The following is a 16,403-nucleotide window of genomic DNA, read 5'->3' as shown; positions in this document are numbered from 1 at the left end:
CTTAATCTGGACTAAATTTTCAACCCTGTTACTTGCAACGCTGTTATTCATTTGGTGTTTTTTTTTTTTTTTTTTTTTTTTCTAATTATGTTTTTCAGTGTAACCCATTTTGCATATTTTATTATGTTTATTTTATTTTGGTGTTTATTGCTAGAAAAAAAGAGAACAATTTCCCAAATTTTGGTAACAGGGTTGCAAAAATTGCAAATAAATAAAAATAATAATATTCACAAGAAAACGTTTTTATATATGATTTTTGATTATATACTTTATAATTATATACTTATATACTTATTCAAAGTTTCAAACCAGTAATATTTATTTTGCTCTTGTAATATTTAATTTTTGTTCATTTTCTAAAGGTTAAGAACTATCTTTCATGGACCATTTGTTGATAAATAAATAAATAAATAAAAAATAATAAAATAAAATAAAATAAAATAAAACCTAATGTTAAGTTTCCAAGACATTCAGGCCCTGTTTTGTGCCCCAGCCTGTTACATCAGCAGAAAAAAAGGTGGAGAAATTACATTTTGATGAAAGATCCCCCCCCCCCCCCCCAAAAAAAACAACAACAAAAAAAAAAACAACAACAACAAAACAAGTCTTAAATTTGTTAAAGTAAATGGGGAGGGGGAGGAGATCAAAATTATTGACTTTATAACAATTATTCGGTAACTTCAGCAAACTTTTATTCACCAACCACTACAACCTCCTCCATCTTACGGATATTAAGACATTTGCGGGTCTCCACCACTTCAGCCCATCTGAAACACCAGCCCGGCCCTCTTTCCTCTCCTCCTGGCTTTTAGAGCTCCGGCCGGCCGCGTGTTCACAAATTGAAGCGGTGGCCCCCGGGAGAGCGCCACAGCCACATTAAACTGCACTGAAATATTCATGGAGCAGTGCATTAAGCTGAGAGCCACTGATGTAGCACTCCCTCGGGAGAAGGGTGGAGGCGAGGGGGAGGGACGCAGGGTCTGTCCTGCCACATCCCCCAAGCACTCCTCTTTTGAGTAATTGTAAGGATGTTGTGGCCTGTGCTCTGGGACAGGAGGTCAGCAGAGCGCTTCCGAGCCAATGCCGAGATGCTCCCCGGCTCAGATTTACAGTTTTAAACGTCCTTTGTTATTGTAACACATGTGACGGTGCTAAATTGTTGAAATTCTGTGTAATATGCAAGCAAGAATGTAGTTCATGATTTCATTTTGAGATACAGCCTCGTTTACACCCAGTGCAGTTCATTTAAAGTGCTGCTAATTGAAACATGGCACACCATATTGTTGCTAGGGGTGTCAATCAATCAGGCTCTGAACGCATTTTAAATGAGCTTCCCCATCACAAATGATTCTCTTTATGTGCAAAAGTAGGCATTTATGAGAGTAATATGATTTATTAGGTAAATGAGAAAATGAATTTGATTTGTGGTACATCTCTTAACGTTAAATGTTTAGAAAGCAATATTATTTTCATTAAAATCAATTCATTCGTATATGTTAAATGGGCTGTTTGCCTCTGTACCTTTTAAGATTTATGTGAATTTATGTGAAGTGAATACTGAATAGGCAGTGAAATGCAAATATATGAATATGTTCGGGGTTCAGCGTAATGTTATTTCAGAAGAGCAAGGAACTGCTGATTTGTATGATATGTCCCCTTTAAAATCATTTTTAATACTTTTTTTTTCAGGAGCTGTATATTGCAGTTGGCATCTCTGGCGCTATCCAACATCTTGCTGGAATGAAAGATAGCAAGGTACAGTTAGTAATGCATGTCAAAACACACACACACACTGTAGTACACTAAGAAGATATCATTTTCTGTGGTAATATCCTCAATCAGAAAAACCCCACCCATGAGAAGAGGTCTCTAAGAGTTTTCAGGACGTGCCAAGTTAACTCACTCTCAAGTGAGACGATGTATTGGTATGGAGTGTTTTAAAAGCGATCTGCAGTAGCTTTTTACCTGCATCCATAATTCATGTGCATTAACTATTCTGCGTCTTTGGAATACAGTTTCTTGTAGCACTTGAGCGTCCATCACGACCATCTTCCTCCATATGTTCATAAAGGAGCATCCTCCTCATGTTGATGAGATTTTTTTTTTGTTAGAAAGTTACCTCTGCTCTTTTCTGTGAATTGACATATTTAATTTTGTTTTTGAACTTTGTGTTTATTGAACTTTTTTTTTTTTTTTAAAACAAATGTTATATAACTTTTACATACAATATTAATACATGTAAAGTAAATGATTAAATAAATAGACATTAAGAAGAAAAAACAAACAAACAAACAAACAAAAAAAACCACTAAATTTAAAGTCCCTGACAGCAATTCAGTAAATGCACCGCATATTGGTAAATTATCTGCATGGTTCAAACATTCCTTCAATCAAATATGTTTCAATAAGTGCCCACTTCTGTTGAAAAAAGTCAGATTTTAACTGCAAGTCCGCGGTCATTTTCTCAAATATATATATCTGTTTTAGTCTTTGTGTCCACTCTGTCACAGTAGGTTTGTGCACCTTCATCCAGTTTACAGTGATTATCTTCCTGGCTGCCATTAATAATATATGTAATACAAATAAGCGGGATTTACTGAACTGATCCGAAGGGAAACCATCAAGCAAAAAAAAATACTGGGTGCATTGATATATCTCTTCTTGAAATTGTACTAATTTCCCTTTTAACCCCCTGCCAATACAATAGTACTTTGGGACATTCCCAGAATATATGCACATCGTCCCCTACCATTCCACATTCTCTCCAACACTGTGATAATGGTGATGTACTGTCAAATTTGGCAACCACCAATGGAACTCTGAAGAATCTTATTTTCATTTTCCAATCAAATTCCTTCCACATTTGACTACTAATACCCTTATGACAGCCAGCACATATATTTATCCACATCTCATCCTCTATTACAGTATTTAACTCTAATTCCCAATTTCTTTTGATATGAAACGTGTCATCAGATTGGTCCTGCATTAACTTCCTATAAATGTGTATGATTTTTAGTAGGTAGACCATGTTCAATAATATTAATAAAATATTTTTCAACATTTGTTGGAGTACTTTTGATTATGTCCCAATGTTTATAATTTGTGATATAATGTTGTAATTGTAAATTTCTAAAGAAATCATTAGATTTCAACGAAAACCTATCACATAATTGAGAAAAAGATCTTCTGGTCTCCCCATCAAAAAATTGATTAACTATCTTTAAACCATTCTCTTCCCATCTACTAAAGACACTATCCCATATAGAAGGGAGAAAATCTGGGTTACCTTTAATGGGTATTGCACGTGATAAGGCTATTACTCCTCTAAACTTCTTTTGTATGGTGGACCAAATTTTAACAGTATGCTGTATCCATACATTTGTTATTTTCACTTTTTTCTGCGCTTGCAAATCCATGAACAGCAGAACTGTCAGAGAAACTCCAGGAAGTGAATTCTGTTCAATATTAACCCATGCTGCCTCCTTATCAATACCAAGCCAAGCAGCCATAGCCCTCAGCTGAGCAGCCCAGTAATAGTATCTAAGATTAGGAAGGTTCTAACCCCCCCTGTCTTTATTTGACATAATTATTTTAAGTCTTATTCTTGGTCTTTTGTTTTGCCAAATAAACTTTGAAATCATTTTTTCTAGTTTGTTAAATGCTGAAAGCGGAACCCAAACTGGTAGGGATTGAAATAGGAACAGAAGTCTCAGTAATATATTCATTTTCACTGTTTCTATCCTACCAAACACGGAGAGAGGTAGTACTTCCCAAGTCCTTTTTTACCATCTCAAAAAGCCGTGTGTAGTTAGCTAGATATAAACGTGATGCCATAGGTGTAAGGATGACACCCAAGTATCTGAAGCCCTGACTAGACCATCGAAAAGATACCTCATTATCTGAGTGGGCCAATGTCCTGAAATCAACATTGCCTCAGATTTCTCAGAATTTACCTTGTATCCAGAAACTAAGCCATAGTCTCTAAGGCACTCTAAAAGGGCTGGGATTGATGAAAGAGGGTTTTCAATAAATAATAATACGTCATCTGCGTATAGCAATATCTTATGATCTTTTCCTCCTTTATCTGTTATCCCCTGTATTCTGGGTTGCTCCTTATTAACTCCGCTAGTGGCTCAATGCTAAGAGCAAATAAGTCTGGAGACATCGCATCTCCCTGACGAGTTCCCCTACCTAAATTAAAAAAACTCTGAGCAATGACCATTAACTCGAACTTTTGACTTAGGATTTTTGTAAAAAGTCTTTACCTATTTAACAAAAATATCATGAAATCCCATATAATTCAGAGTCTGCTCCAGAAACACCCAGTCCACCCTATCAAATGCTTTCTCAGCATCTAGGCTGAGAAGCATTGAGGGTGTTTTTCATATCCTGACAAAGCAAACTTATTGGTCTGTAAGACATACATTGCGTAGGGTCTTTTCCAGTTTTATGAATTACAGTAATAATTGCATCAGACCATGAGTGCGGGAGGTCTTCATTTTGTAATACATAGTTAAACACCTTACATAAGTTAGGAGCCAGTTCATTTACAAATTCCTTATAAAATTCCCCACGGAATCCATCTACACCAGGTGACTTATTATTTTTTAATTTTGCAATAATCTCTCATTTCTTCTTCTGTGATAGGGGATATCATTTCCTTTGCTTCTTCTTTTGTTCATTTATTTAATTAAATTGGTCGCAGAAAACTTTTTCTTCTTTATTTATTAATTTCTGGCCTTCATATAATTTTTTATAATAATCTTCAAATGCATTAACTATATCATTTGATTGTGTTAGCATTATTAAGGTATCTGGGTGTTTAATTTTTGAAACTACCCTGCTTGCTTGAGCCTTACGTAATTGGAAGGCTAGGAGCCTGCTTGCTTTATTACTCATCTCATAATATTTTCTACTTACTAATCTGAGTGCCCCCTCTACTTTATATGTGAGCAAATCATCCAATTTCGTTCTTTCCTGTTTTAAACATTCTACAGTTTTAATTTTACCTGTTTGTTTATGTTCAATTTCTAGTTTTCTGATTTCATTCTCTCTCATTTTGTTTGGCTAATCTCAATTTTTTTATTCCTGGATGTTATTTCTATTATTTTACCTCTCGTCACTGCTTTGGCTCCCTCCCACAAAATAGATGGAGTAACCAGTCCATTGTCATTAATATCAAAGTATTCAATCAATTGTTGCGAACTGACAATTGAGAATTATTTTTTTGTTACCTTATTGAGACTATAGTCCATCAGTTCTCAATCCAACAGTTTTTTTTTTTTTTTTTTGCAATATAGCCCACCAGGTTAAATAATTTATTTAATTGTTTTACAGACCATCGTTGCCATCAACAAGGACCCAGAAGCCCCTATTTTCCAGGTGGCTGACTATGGCCTAGTGGCAGATCTGTTCAAGGTAAGATTCCTAGTTGGAGTTGGGGTGTTCATGTGGGAAACACAAGTTTGAATGTGTCGTATATGAAAGTCGCTGTTTGGATCTTGACCAAAAATTGATGCACCTGTTAGTTCACCTGAGGTTCATCAATTTTTGGTTAAGATCTTGTATTGACAATGCAAGAGGTGAGCACTCTGTAAAGTCTACTTCAGCACATCCCAAAGACTTTCAATGAATTTAAGGTCTAGACTCAGAGGTTCCAATCCATGTGTGAAAATGATTCTTCATGCTCCCTCCCAACCATTCTTTTACAATTTGAGCCTGATGAATCCTGACTTTGTCATCCTGGAATATGGCCATGATGTGTCTTCCTACATGGTTGTGAAAATGAGAAGCTGCACACTCCATCAGTTAGGGTTAAAAGAACTGTTCCCAAACATATAACATGCTAGACACATAAAAATCACTGCAATAATGATCCAGTCATAGACTATTAAAGGGTTAGTTCACCCAAAAATGAAAATTCTACCATTAATTACTCACCCTCATGTCGTTCCACAACCGTAAGACCTTCGTTCATCTTCAGAACACAAATTAAGATATTTTTGATGAAATCTGATGGCTCAGTGAGGCCTCCATTACCAGCAAGATAATTAACACTTTCAAATGCCCAGAAAGCTACTAAAGACATATTAAAACAGTTCATGTGACTACAGTGGTTCAATCTTAATATTATAAAGTGACGAGAATACTTTTTGTGCGCCAAAAAACAAAATAATACGCGATCTGAACCACTGATTCGAAACAAAGGATTCGTAAAGCTTCGAAGCTTTATGAAGCAGTGTTTTGAAATCGGCCATCACTAGATATTGTTGAATAAAGTCGTTATTTTGTTTTTTTTTGGCGCACAAAAAGTATTCTCGTCACTTTATAATATTAAGGTTGAACCACTGTACTCGAACTGTTAAATATGTTTTTAGTACCTTTCTGGGTGTTTGAAAGTGTTAATTATTTTGCTGGCAATGGAGGCCTCACTGAGCCATCGGATTTTTATCAAACATATCTTAATTTGTGTTCTGAAGATGAACGAAGGTCTTACGGGTGTGGAACGACATGAGGGTGAGTAATTAATGACAGAATTTTTGGGTGAACTAACCCTTTGAGTGGTTGATTTTATAACAGCCTAATTATTTAGACTAAGAATATATTTAAATTAATTGATTAAATGCAAGTATTTCACATAAAAGGATGACAGTTTCTTTTCTCACCATATAAAAGGCTATCACAAAGGTAAAACAGGATCAAAATAAACTCCATGGCAACTGAAAAAAGTTAATTTTTGACACGGATGTGATACCATTTCTACATGAATTAATTTCATAAATAAAAGCAACAAAAATCCTAAAAATAGGCCCAACTCCTCAGGATAGAGAAGAGAAGCCTTTTGCCATTTGACACTCCAAGGATAAAGTATACGTAACAAGAAAGATACAATCTTCCTCTAAAACACGAATCTCATTAGCACAAAAGATCCTTATCAGGTCATCAGAGACATTTTAATCCAGTGCCTCGGACAATCAGCACTACTGTTCATGTTTATTATTAATAGTGCTGTAAATTTCGAATGACCTGGTATTCATTTCTACAGCCAACCCAGTCTACAACCAAAACCAGAGGAGACTCAAAAAAGCTGTCCCATATTTCCCTTTTACATTTTGCAGGGCATATTATTCCACCTAATGGAAAGTGTGCAACTTCTGAATTATTGAGTCGCTGAATTAATCAGTGGCGACTCCAACCAGAAGCATTATACACAACTTCTTCTCCTTTCAGAGCAGAAAAGTAATTGATAGTCAGCACAAGTGTGTGGGTGTAGTTTTTCACCTTTATTTTCTGTCTCCTCTCACCAGAGCTTTACACGCCCGGCTGCGCGCCATAGTTCAAGGTGGCACACACGCTCCCGGTGCCAGAGGGCTGCCACACACACACACCACGTCCATCTGTTGTTGGTGTTTACTTCGTGTAACGCTATCATCGTTTATTTCCCCGTGTTTGCCCTGTCGTTCATCTTTTATTCAGGTGGTGCGTGCTAGACACAGGTGTGCAGGTAAACTGTGTAAAAGTGATTGCCGATGATGGGCAGTGCTGGCGAGCAGGGGCAGCTCTCAGATCACTTTACACACGGTCACTTCTCAGATAACTGATTAAAATGTATGGGCTTTCTCCTCCTTCCTTAGATTGAAAAGTGAGCCGGGGACATATTGGGGTGACGATATAGTTTTTCAGGACGCTCTGGAATACGGGAGCATCTCAGTTTTGGATGAGAACCTCGACATATAGGAAAAGTTCAGGTTGCTCTTAAATGAAAACCATCTTGCCTAGGGTGCTTAAAGGATTAATTCACTTCACAATTTACTCATCCTCAAGCCATTCTAGGTGTATATGACTTACAATCAGAGTTATATTAATAATCACCATGATGCTCCCAAGCTTTATAATGGCAGTACACGGAAACCCCGTTTGAACCTTAAAAAAAAGTGCATCAATCCATCATAAACATACTCCACACGGCTTAGGGGGGGTTAATAAAGGCCTTCTGAAGTGAAGCGATGCATTTGTGTAAGAAAAATATACATACTTAATGTGTTATAAAGTAAAATAACTTGCTCTCTGCCAAACGGATTCTACTTGCTTCTAAAGCGTAACTTGCGCGACGTATAACGCAGGACGTAGCGTAGTACTAGTAGTATGTCGTGTGACGCTTTAGACGCAAGTAGAATCCATTTGGCCGAAAGCTAGTTATTTTACATGTTAAATATGGATATTTTTCTTACACAAATGCATCACTAATCCTTTAAACCAGGGGTGTCCAATCCTGCTCCTGAAGGCCACTGTCCTGCAAAGTTCAGCTCCAACCCCAATTAAACACACCTGAACCAGCTAATCAAGCTCTTACTAGGCATACTAGAAACTTCAGGCAGGTGTGTTGAGGCAAGCTGGAGCTAAACTCTGCAGGACAGTGGCCCTCCAGGATGAGCTTTGGACACCCCTGCTTTAAACGCTAGAGAAAACTTTAGAGTTGGGTTAGTTTGAAATCAAATCGTATTTAGCTGCAGTATCAATATATCAGTCATTGTTGATTTAAACCCAAAGTATACTTCGGGCATCCACGCACCATCCACATGACGCAATTTTCGTCATCAGGAGGGTCCACGGATGTCCGCACACCCCATCCGTGTGCAGTCCAATTTTTGAGACCAGTTACAACGCCGCATGTGCAAATGACTACAGCGTTTGAAAACAAAATCCACTAGATGCACGCGTTGTTCCGCGCTCATGGCCAAACGGGCATACTTTGAAAGGCTTGCGCTCTCAACTATGAGTAGCCCCTCACTGCAAAACACTAGATCCAGGGGGTGGAGACAGGTAGGTTTAGGGATATGAAAAGTGGGAGGAGTTGGATCTGGATGGATCCAACCTCGCCCCCTGGATCTCGTGTTTTGCAGTGAGGACCATCCCCAACTGTGTGCGAGAGAGCGGAAAATGAAATATAGTTGGGTCTTTAGTTTTCATCTGTATTCTTTTCTAGGTTGTACCCGAGTTGACCGAAGCCCTGAAAAAGTGAGACTCCTCGCAAAGATGGTACTCACCTGGAGAACTTTACTGGGAACCTGCCTTAAGAAGCTCTGAGCTGATGCTCCACCGATCTCTGGAGCTTGATTTTCCTCCAGAACACCTCTATGTACTTCCAACATCTAATGTAGACACCAGACCACTTCTTTTAATAAAAGAATTCAGTGACACATGGGCTTAACATAACTGTTGTTGAAGACTAATCCAGGGTTGTCAAATTCTGCTCCTGTGTTCACCTTCAACCCTAAACAAACACACCTGAACCAGCTAATCCTGGACACCCCTGCTGTATACTGACCTCAGTGGAGAAGAGCTCATTTATCCAGCAGTTGTGTATGTCTTGTGATGTTCTTTCCATATTCTGTGTTATCTATTGATCGAAGTAATTCGCTGTTTGTTGTATTTTAACAAGGTAGCTATGTGGCCTTGGATGTTCACCGAAGCAAACCAATAAACCTACTTCTCCTTGTACTCCTTTCGTTTTCTGTTACTCATTCACAAATGACCAGTATACTGGATATTTTGGCATTCTGCAAAGCAGAACATATACCTATGTGCACATCTTTACTACAACAAACCTGACAATTAAACAAAATGAAGCTGAATGTTTGAGTTTGAACCAACTTTTAATTGCTTGACAATCTCTCCTATTATCAGTTTATAAAATCCCTTGTCAATAACACAGGATTAATTTGCCTCAGTCAGAAAGCAGATAGATCTTTTCAAAGGCTCATGCTGTTGGGATGGGGGTTAAGGTTTAGGGTTATGACAACATTCTAACCATAATTTCTCATAAAAATCTTCTAATACTGTATACCTGAAATGTTCACCTATCATTTGCTCTCTGTTTTAAAAATACTTGAGTTTAGCACTTTTTTTTCCTCGCATAGAATTTGAATACAAACATCAGCATCAGTAATGTAAGAAAGGCAAAGGTAAGAAATTTGGCTGAATCACACAGCTTGACACATTTGAACATGGATCAAATGTAACCCTGCAGCATTGGGGGAAAAGGACTGTACATTGTGTGTCAGTTACATTTCGTACAAATAAACAAATCGACAAAATAAAAACTCCCTCCCACGCCACCCTGAATGAGAACACAAGTCTTCCAGCCACACTCCGATATTGGTCTACCGTCTAAAAGAGTGCGTCTTTGCTGGTTTCATACACCACTCGCCCAACAGACACACTGAAATTCCTGAAGAATCTTCCAATGATGGCTCCCGAAGTACCTCTCCCTGACTCCTTGGAAGGTTGTGCAATTTTGGCAGGAGTGGCACACTTCAAGTGCTCTTGCAGAGTTGGAGAGAGAGAGTGAGAAAGAGAGATAGAGAGAAAGAGAGATGTGCATCTCTAAGGAGGGAACATTGCATGAGGCGGGTAGCAGAGGGCATTATCCTCATGTCACTTCCTGTGCCCCTTTCTGAGAACATGAAACCTGGGAGTGAGTATCAGTGCTGTTCAACACAGAGAGAAAGACAGATTGGCTGTGTCCGAAACAAAAAGCAACAGCTGCCCAATCAATCAATGCTTGTATGAAGGAACATCCTAATTCCTCACGGTTCCTCAAATCCAACAGACAAGTGTCCAATCCTGAGTGGCGACGTCACTACACGCATTCTATCAGCGCGGTTGGCTAACCGTGCTGAGAATTCCCGGACAAGAACGGTTTGTAATCATGCCATGCCGAACTGAGCTCAAGTGGAAAAATAACTAACTGTTTCTTAAAGTTCTTAGAACCGTTCAACCTGACAGTGGAAAAGTGGCTTTTGATTAGAGTTGCAGCAGTGCCAGATTTGAGGAACCTTGCCCAAAGGTTTCAGACAGGCTTCAAAAACCACATAATCTCACACCTGTCAATCTAAAATGAATTTAAGTGAGCTTTAGAGATAACCAAGCATATATTTAATGACTACAATGCCTATTTCTCTGTATATATTAGTTACTTCTTTCAACTGCTCCATCAGACACTTTTCTTTCAACTAACTACGAAACTGCATGCACAGGGTTGTGGGATATCATAGACGAGGGAAGATAAGTCCAATGTATTGACCAAATGGAGGCATTTCAGTAGTAGGGGTATACCAACCAGTGCTGCCAATTGCTTTCAGCTGAAAGTAGCTAAAACTGGTTGCTAAAGGTTGCTAGATGTCATACTGGCGAGTCCACTGTTCTATATTAATATAAATATAGATCAGTGGGCGAGTCATGGAATCTAGATAAGGTTTGTCCAAGAAGTTGCTAGATTTGTTGCTAGGCTTTTGAAAAAAGTCTCGAAAGGGGTGGGGAAGTCAGTAAATCTAGCGACAAGATCGCTAAATTGGCAGCACTGGTACCAACTAGTGAACAAGTTTGCCACTGGTCAATGCATAACAGTGTTTTCCAACCCGGTTCCTTGGAGGTACACCAATGGATGGCTCCCTTATCTGAGTCACTATTAATGAGTTAATGAGTTGAATCAGGTGTGCTTGATTAGGAAGAGTTCTGAAATGTGTACTGTTGGTGTGCCTCCAGGAACAGGGTTGGCAAAGCACAATGGACATCTATGATGGTTGATGGGTTGTCCAATCCTACTTCTGGAGATTCACCTTCCTACTTCCTTCAACCCTAATTAAACCAACTAATCAAGTTCTTGAGGATTACCAGAAACTTCCAGTTTTGGAGTAGATTGAAGCTCTACAGGCAAGTGGCCCTCTAGGAGCAAGATTGGACAACCCAGATTTAGAGTGTTCAAATACAATTACATTTTCCAAACTGCCATGAAACTAATCAAGTCACCCACAGGTTGACAGAAACTTCAGGCTGGAATATACTACATGAGTTTTGCCCAGATTTTTGCCACGCTGATTTACATTCATGGAGTTGTCGCAAGTTGCTGAAAGTCAGAAAATCAAGTTTGTGTGTGATCAGTGTGATCCTCAGTATATGATGCACAGTTTATTTTCTGAAACTATTTACAAAGCTGTCAGGTGTATGATGCTTAGGGCCAGATTTACTAAACAGCGCAAATTAGCGTGAGAGCGGAATTCCAAAAAAGCACAGATGGGAAGCGGAAAGTTCTGCGCATGATCTACTGACGACGCGCAAATTAAATAACACAGCTGGAACATTTCCATAATGACCAACACAATATACCAAGAGGAGAGCAAATTAGCTTCTGGTTTAAGACATGCTTTTTTGGGGTGGTAAATAATGGCGCAAATACCAGTAAATTGACTTGCACAAACCTTAGTAAAACACCTTGCATGTTTCATTTAAATACTCTCCTCCCATAAATTTTGCATCTGAAAGGGAAGCTCCTACAAATGCATATGCAATAAGGTCAGTATGCAATAAGGTCCACGCATTTTCAGCACTAATTTTTTATTGCACGTCTTTAGTAAATCCCGACAGTAGTTTTTTTTTAACTGTGTCCTGGCGCTGTTAGTAAATCTGGCCATTGGTGTTTTAAAATATATAAAGATCTTAAAAGGTGTAGTGCATTCTAAGGAGAACCTAAAGGGACAAGGTGGTGGAAAAAAAATATGAGATGGAGGAAAAATAATAAGTCAATGCTTCTGCATTCTCTCGCAAATGTTTTGCGTTCCCCCAAGAAGGCAAAACCTTTTGAGCTCTTTGTGAGCGAACACAAAGTTTCTCAGTGGAACGCAAAAGTTTTCGCGAGGGAATGCAAAACATTTGCGAGAGAATGCAAAAGCATTGACAAATAAATTTTCCTTCATCTCATATTTTTTTGTCCCTTTAGAGGCTCCGTAGTATTCCAGCACAGGACGGGACATGTTTTTGCACCATTTGTGACAATCCACAAGAATCTGGTGAAAAGAAGCAGGGGTGTCCAATCCTGCTCCTGGAGAATTACCTTCATGCAATGTTTAGCTCCAACCCTTATCAAACACAAATGAACCAACCAAACCAAGGTTTGCTGGATTATTTGAAAACTACAGGAAGGTGTGTTGGAGCAGATTTGGAATCAAACTCTGCAGGTAAGTGGCTCTCCAGTAGCAGTCATTTACATTGATTCAGCAACTACTTGACTAGTCACACTCTTTCTGTAGATAGGATGTTCCACAAACATTGGAATCGGATATGCCTTGATGCCTTCCTACCTCAGATACTGCCAGTGAAGGCACCATTTTTCAGTTTTCAGACACAGCCAATGAGTAAGTGATATACAGAGAGAGGCCAAGAGAGAGGCTGCTTCAGCTGGTGTTGGTGGTTACTGTCCCACACTTCATGCTCTATGTGTCTGGTATATGGCTCAGTGGAGTATCTGCCGGCTCCATAAGCCTGTACTTCTCCTCCAGAGATGGCTCGGTCCCCTGCAGGTGAATTAGTGGCTTGGTCTGGAATACACCCAGACTTTCCTGGTTTCTCTTGTTGTATATGTTCACCCTGTGCTCCAGTTCCGGACTGGCCTTCACTGACCCTGCCGGACTGGGCAATTTAAGGTTGACCGGGTCCACCCTGCCTTTCTGCGCTAGGCAGGAGTCCTCGGACAAGGAAGAGAGCAGCTCCTTGACCACCGCGCTGGGGTCGTGGACGCCCGGTTGCGTCCCAAGGGTCAAAGGACTGCAGTATGGAGGAGGACAGCAGCGCTGGCCGCTGTAGTCGGAGGTGGAGGCCTCCCGTACAGTAGAGCTGCAGTCAGTTGTGGAGCCCAGCGTGTGGCTGCTGATGCTGTGCTGCCGGGCCGTGAAGCTGCAGCTCGACCGGGACATCGTCGTGCTGGATGCTTCACTTACAGAGCTGCCCGTGCGCTCCTGGCCACTTCCCGGGCCGTCGGCACTGACGAGGGAAGGCGGCAACTGGTTGGGGTTGGTGGGAAGGTGGACATCGATGGCTGCTGTGGTTATGACACGAGCACCAGGGTCGGGCACTCCGATGTCTGTATGTACAAGAGATTGCATAACTTAGTGAATGAGTGCCATCCTAAATATTTAAGCACCATTGACAGTCAGTGGTCAACTGATATATCAGTCAGACCGTCCATTTGTGACCCTGGACCACAAAACTAGTCTTAAGTCACACGGGTATATTTGTAGCAATATCCAACAATACACTGTATGGGTCAAAATTATTATATTTTTCTTTCATGCCAAAAATCATTAAGATATCAAGTAAAGATCATGCTCCATGAAGATATTTTGTAAATTTCCTACCGTAAATATATCAAAAATTTATTTTTGTAAGTAATATGTGTTGCTAAGGACTTCATTTGGACAACTTTAAAGGTGATTTTCTCAATATTTTGATTTTTTTGCACCCTCAGATTCCAGATTTTCAAATAGTTGTATCTCCGCCAAATATTGTCCTATCCTAACAATGGACAGCTTATTTATTCAGCTTTCAGATGATGTATAAATCTCAATTTCAAAAAATTTACCCTTATGACTGGTTTTGTGGTCCAGGGTCACATTTGGCATTTCAAGATTATCAGCTATTAATTTAGCCTGGTTAATTGAATTTCAAGTAATGTTTGTACAAATGTTTAATTTCAGTTATTTTACATCTCATTTGTTTGACTTATTCAATTATTTACTTGCATACTTAAAGGGACAGTCATCATTTACTCTTGACATTTGACTTGACATTTGATATTCAACAGTGCTTTGATCTGCCTGCATTGACACTATTCTTTTAAAAGCTGCTGTGCAGCCAAATAATGTACCAGTTATCAATGTAAAGCTGCTTTGACACAATCTACATTGTAAAAAGCGCTATATAAATAAAGGTGACTTGACTTGACTCACCCTATAGTTGTTCCAAACCTGTATGAGTTCTTTCTTCTGTTGGACACAAGATATTTTGAAGAATGTTGGTAACCAGTTGACAGTAGTTATTGACTTCCATAGTAGGATAAAAATACTATGGAAGTCAATGGCTACTGTCAACTGTTTGATTACCAACATTCTTCAAAATATCTTTTGTGTTCAACAGAAGAAAGAAACTTGTACAGGTTTGGAACAACTTGAGGGCGAGTAAATGATGACTGAATTAAAATTTTTGGGTGAACCATACCTTTATTTATTATATATACTGTTCATTTCAACATTTTATGGGCCATGTGCCACATTGCTATCCAAATATTGGCATTGGTTATCGAAAAAACTGTATCAGTCGACCACTAATTTGGATGCATGCATCCAATTTATGCAAGAAATGGTGAATGCACGTCCTGATTTTGCCAAGTTAGACGCGTTCCTGGATATATAACATATTTTGTTGATCCTGGAACAACATCCCTATCCGAAAAATAAATCCTAACCATAAACCTAAACCTACCCATAACTTATCCCTAAAATCAGAGGAAAATGATAGGTCAATAACACTGATGTAGAAACACCTAACCCTCGTTGTAAGCCTAAACATGACGTAAACAGTAAACTTGTCACTCAAATCTGAATGGTTGACTGGATTGTTGTTCCAGGATCAACAAAGATGTTGATCCAGGAACATGTTGCACTTGGTGAAATCAGGTTCTGCGTAGATGCGTATTGACATGCAAACATTATATGCAGAGATAGAACATAGTATAATAAAAAAAGAATCAAAATATAAAAACATATAATCAAAATATAATTTAAAAAAAGCAATAAATAACTTTAGGTGTCTTACCGCTACTTGGCTCACTGTAATACTGACTGATGTAGTTATTCATATCATCCTGAACAACACTCTCTGAAACAAAACAAATTTAAGTCCATCAGAAAATCATGTGATCTGATGACAAACCAAACCTAGTAACCTCTTTTCAGTAAAGTTTTCTGATCATTTTTCTCATTTCACTGTTTTATAATAGGGCTTAAACTTTTATTAATAACTATGTAGTAAAGCATGCCACAGTGTAAGCAATGCATTAACGTTCTGATTTTGGCCAGCCTCATCTGCTGCTTGGCCTCCTGACCCATAAAGAGGCTGTCTGACGTGGTTGTGGCTGTAGATACAGCGGAGGTCATCGGTTGGGTAGAAGGTCTTATGATCTGCCTGGCAGAACGAGGAGTCGACTGCACTCTAAGTGCCATCCGCACATCTCTGGAGACGAGACCCAACTCACAGCACCTTTTTAAATTCATTTTTACTGTTTGAAATATTCATCAAACGGAGGCTCGGGAGGAGATGGGGAGCCGACTAAAACACCAGGAAGACAATCACAGCCGAATAAATAACACATGAGGATGAAGACGACCACACACACATTTTTACTTCTTTCAGGGAGAGAGGAAAAAAAGAGTTAATATGAAAGTGTATTCTTCAAAAAAAAAGAAAAATCTAAAATGTACAATTGTAATCATTGCTTTTGCCAAAATACCATAGCATTGCTTAAAATTCAAGCTTTGCAATATGTCCCACAGAGATTATTAGTAGAC

The 16,403-nt window shown here is 38.9% G+C and overlaps 2 protein-coding genes across 3 annotated transcripts in view; one reads left to right on the top strand and one right to left on the bottom strand.

Moving 5' to 3' along the window:
• The window catches only part of etfa (electron transfer flavoprotein subunit alpha), a 20,348-nt gene extending 10,844 nt beyond the window's left edge, over positions 1 to 9,504 (top strand). The window contains exons 10-12 of the mRNA XM_051883986.1: positions 1,690 to 1,755; positions 5,341 to 5,421; positions 8,990 to 9,504. Coding sequence (XP_051739946.1) covers positions 1,690 to 1,755; positions 5,341 to 5,421; positions 8,990 to 9,025 — 183 coding nt within the window. The 3' untranslated portion in view covers positions 9,026 to 9,504. The remainder of the gene's footprint in view (positions 1 to 1,689; positions 1,756 to 5,340; positions 5,422 to 8,989) is intronic.
• A 136-nt stretch (positions 9,505 to 9,640) lies between these two features.
• tmem266 (transmembrane protein 266) overlaps positions 9,641 to 16,403 on the bottom strand; it is an 88,770-nt gene continuing 82,007 nt past the window's right edge. For both annotated transcript variants that reach the window (XM_051883985.1, XM_051883983.1), the window contains 2 exons: positions 15,652 to 15,714; positions 9,641 to 13,921 (listed from right to left, as the gene is read on the bottom strand). In XM_051883985.1, the coding sequence (XP_051739945.1) occupies positions 13,275 to 13,921; positions 15,652 to 15,714 (710 nt within the window). In that variant the 3' untranslated portion in view covers positions 9,641 to 13,274. The remainder of the gene's footprint in view (positions 13,922 to 15,651; positions 15,715 to 16,403) is intronic.

The sequence above is a fragment of the Ctenopharyngodon idella genome, chromosome 24 (assembly GCF_019924925.1).
Source record: "Ctenopharyngodon idella isolate HZGC_01 chromosome 24, HZGC01, whole genome shotgun sequence".
NCBI classification, from domain to species: Eukaryota; Metazoa; Chordata; class Actinopteri; order Cypriniformes; family Xenocyprididae; genus Ctenopharyngodon; species Ctenopharyngodon idella.
Note: the sequence above shows the minus strand (reverse complement) of the source record. Positions and strands in the feature narration are given on the sequence as shown.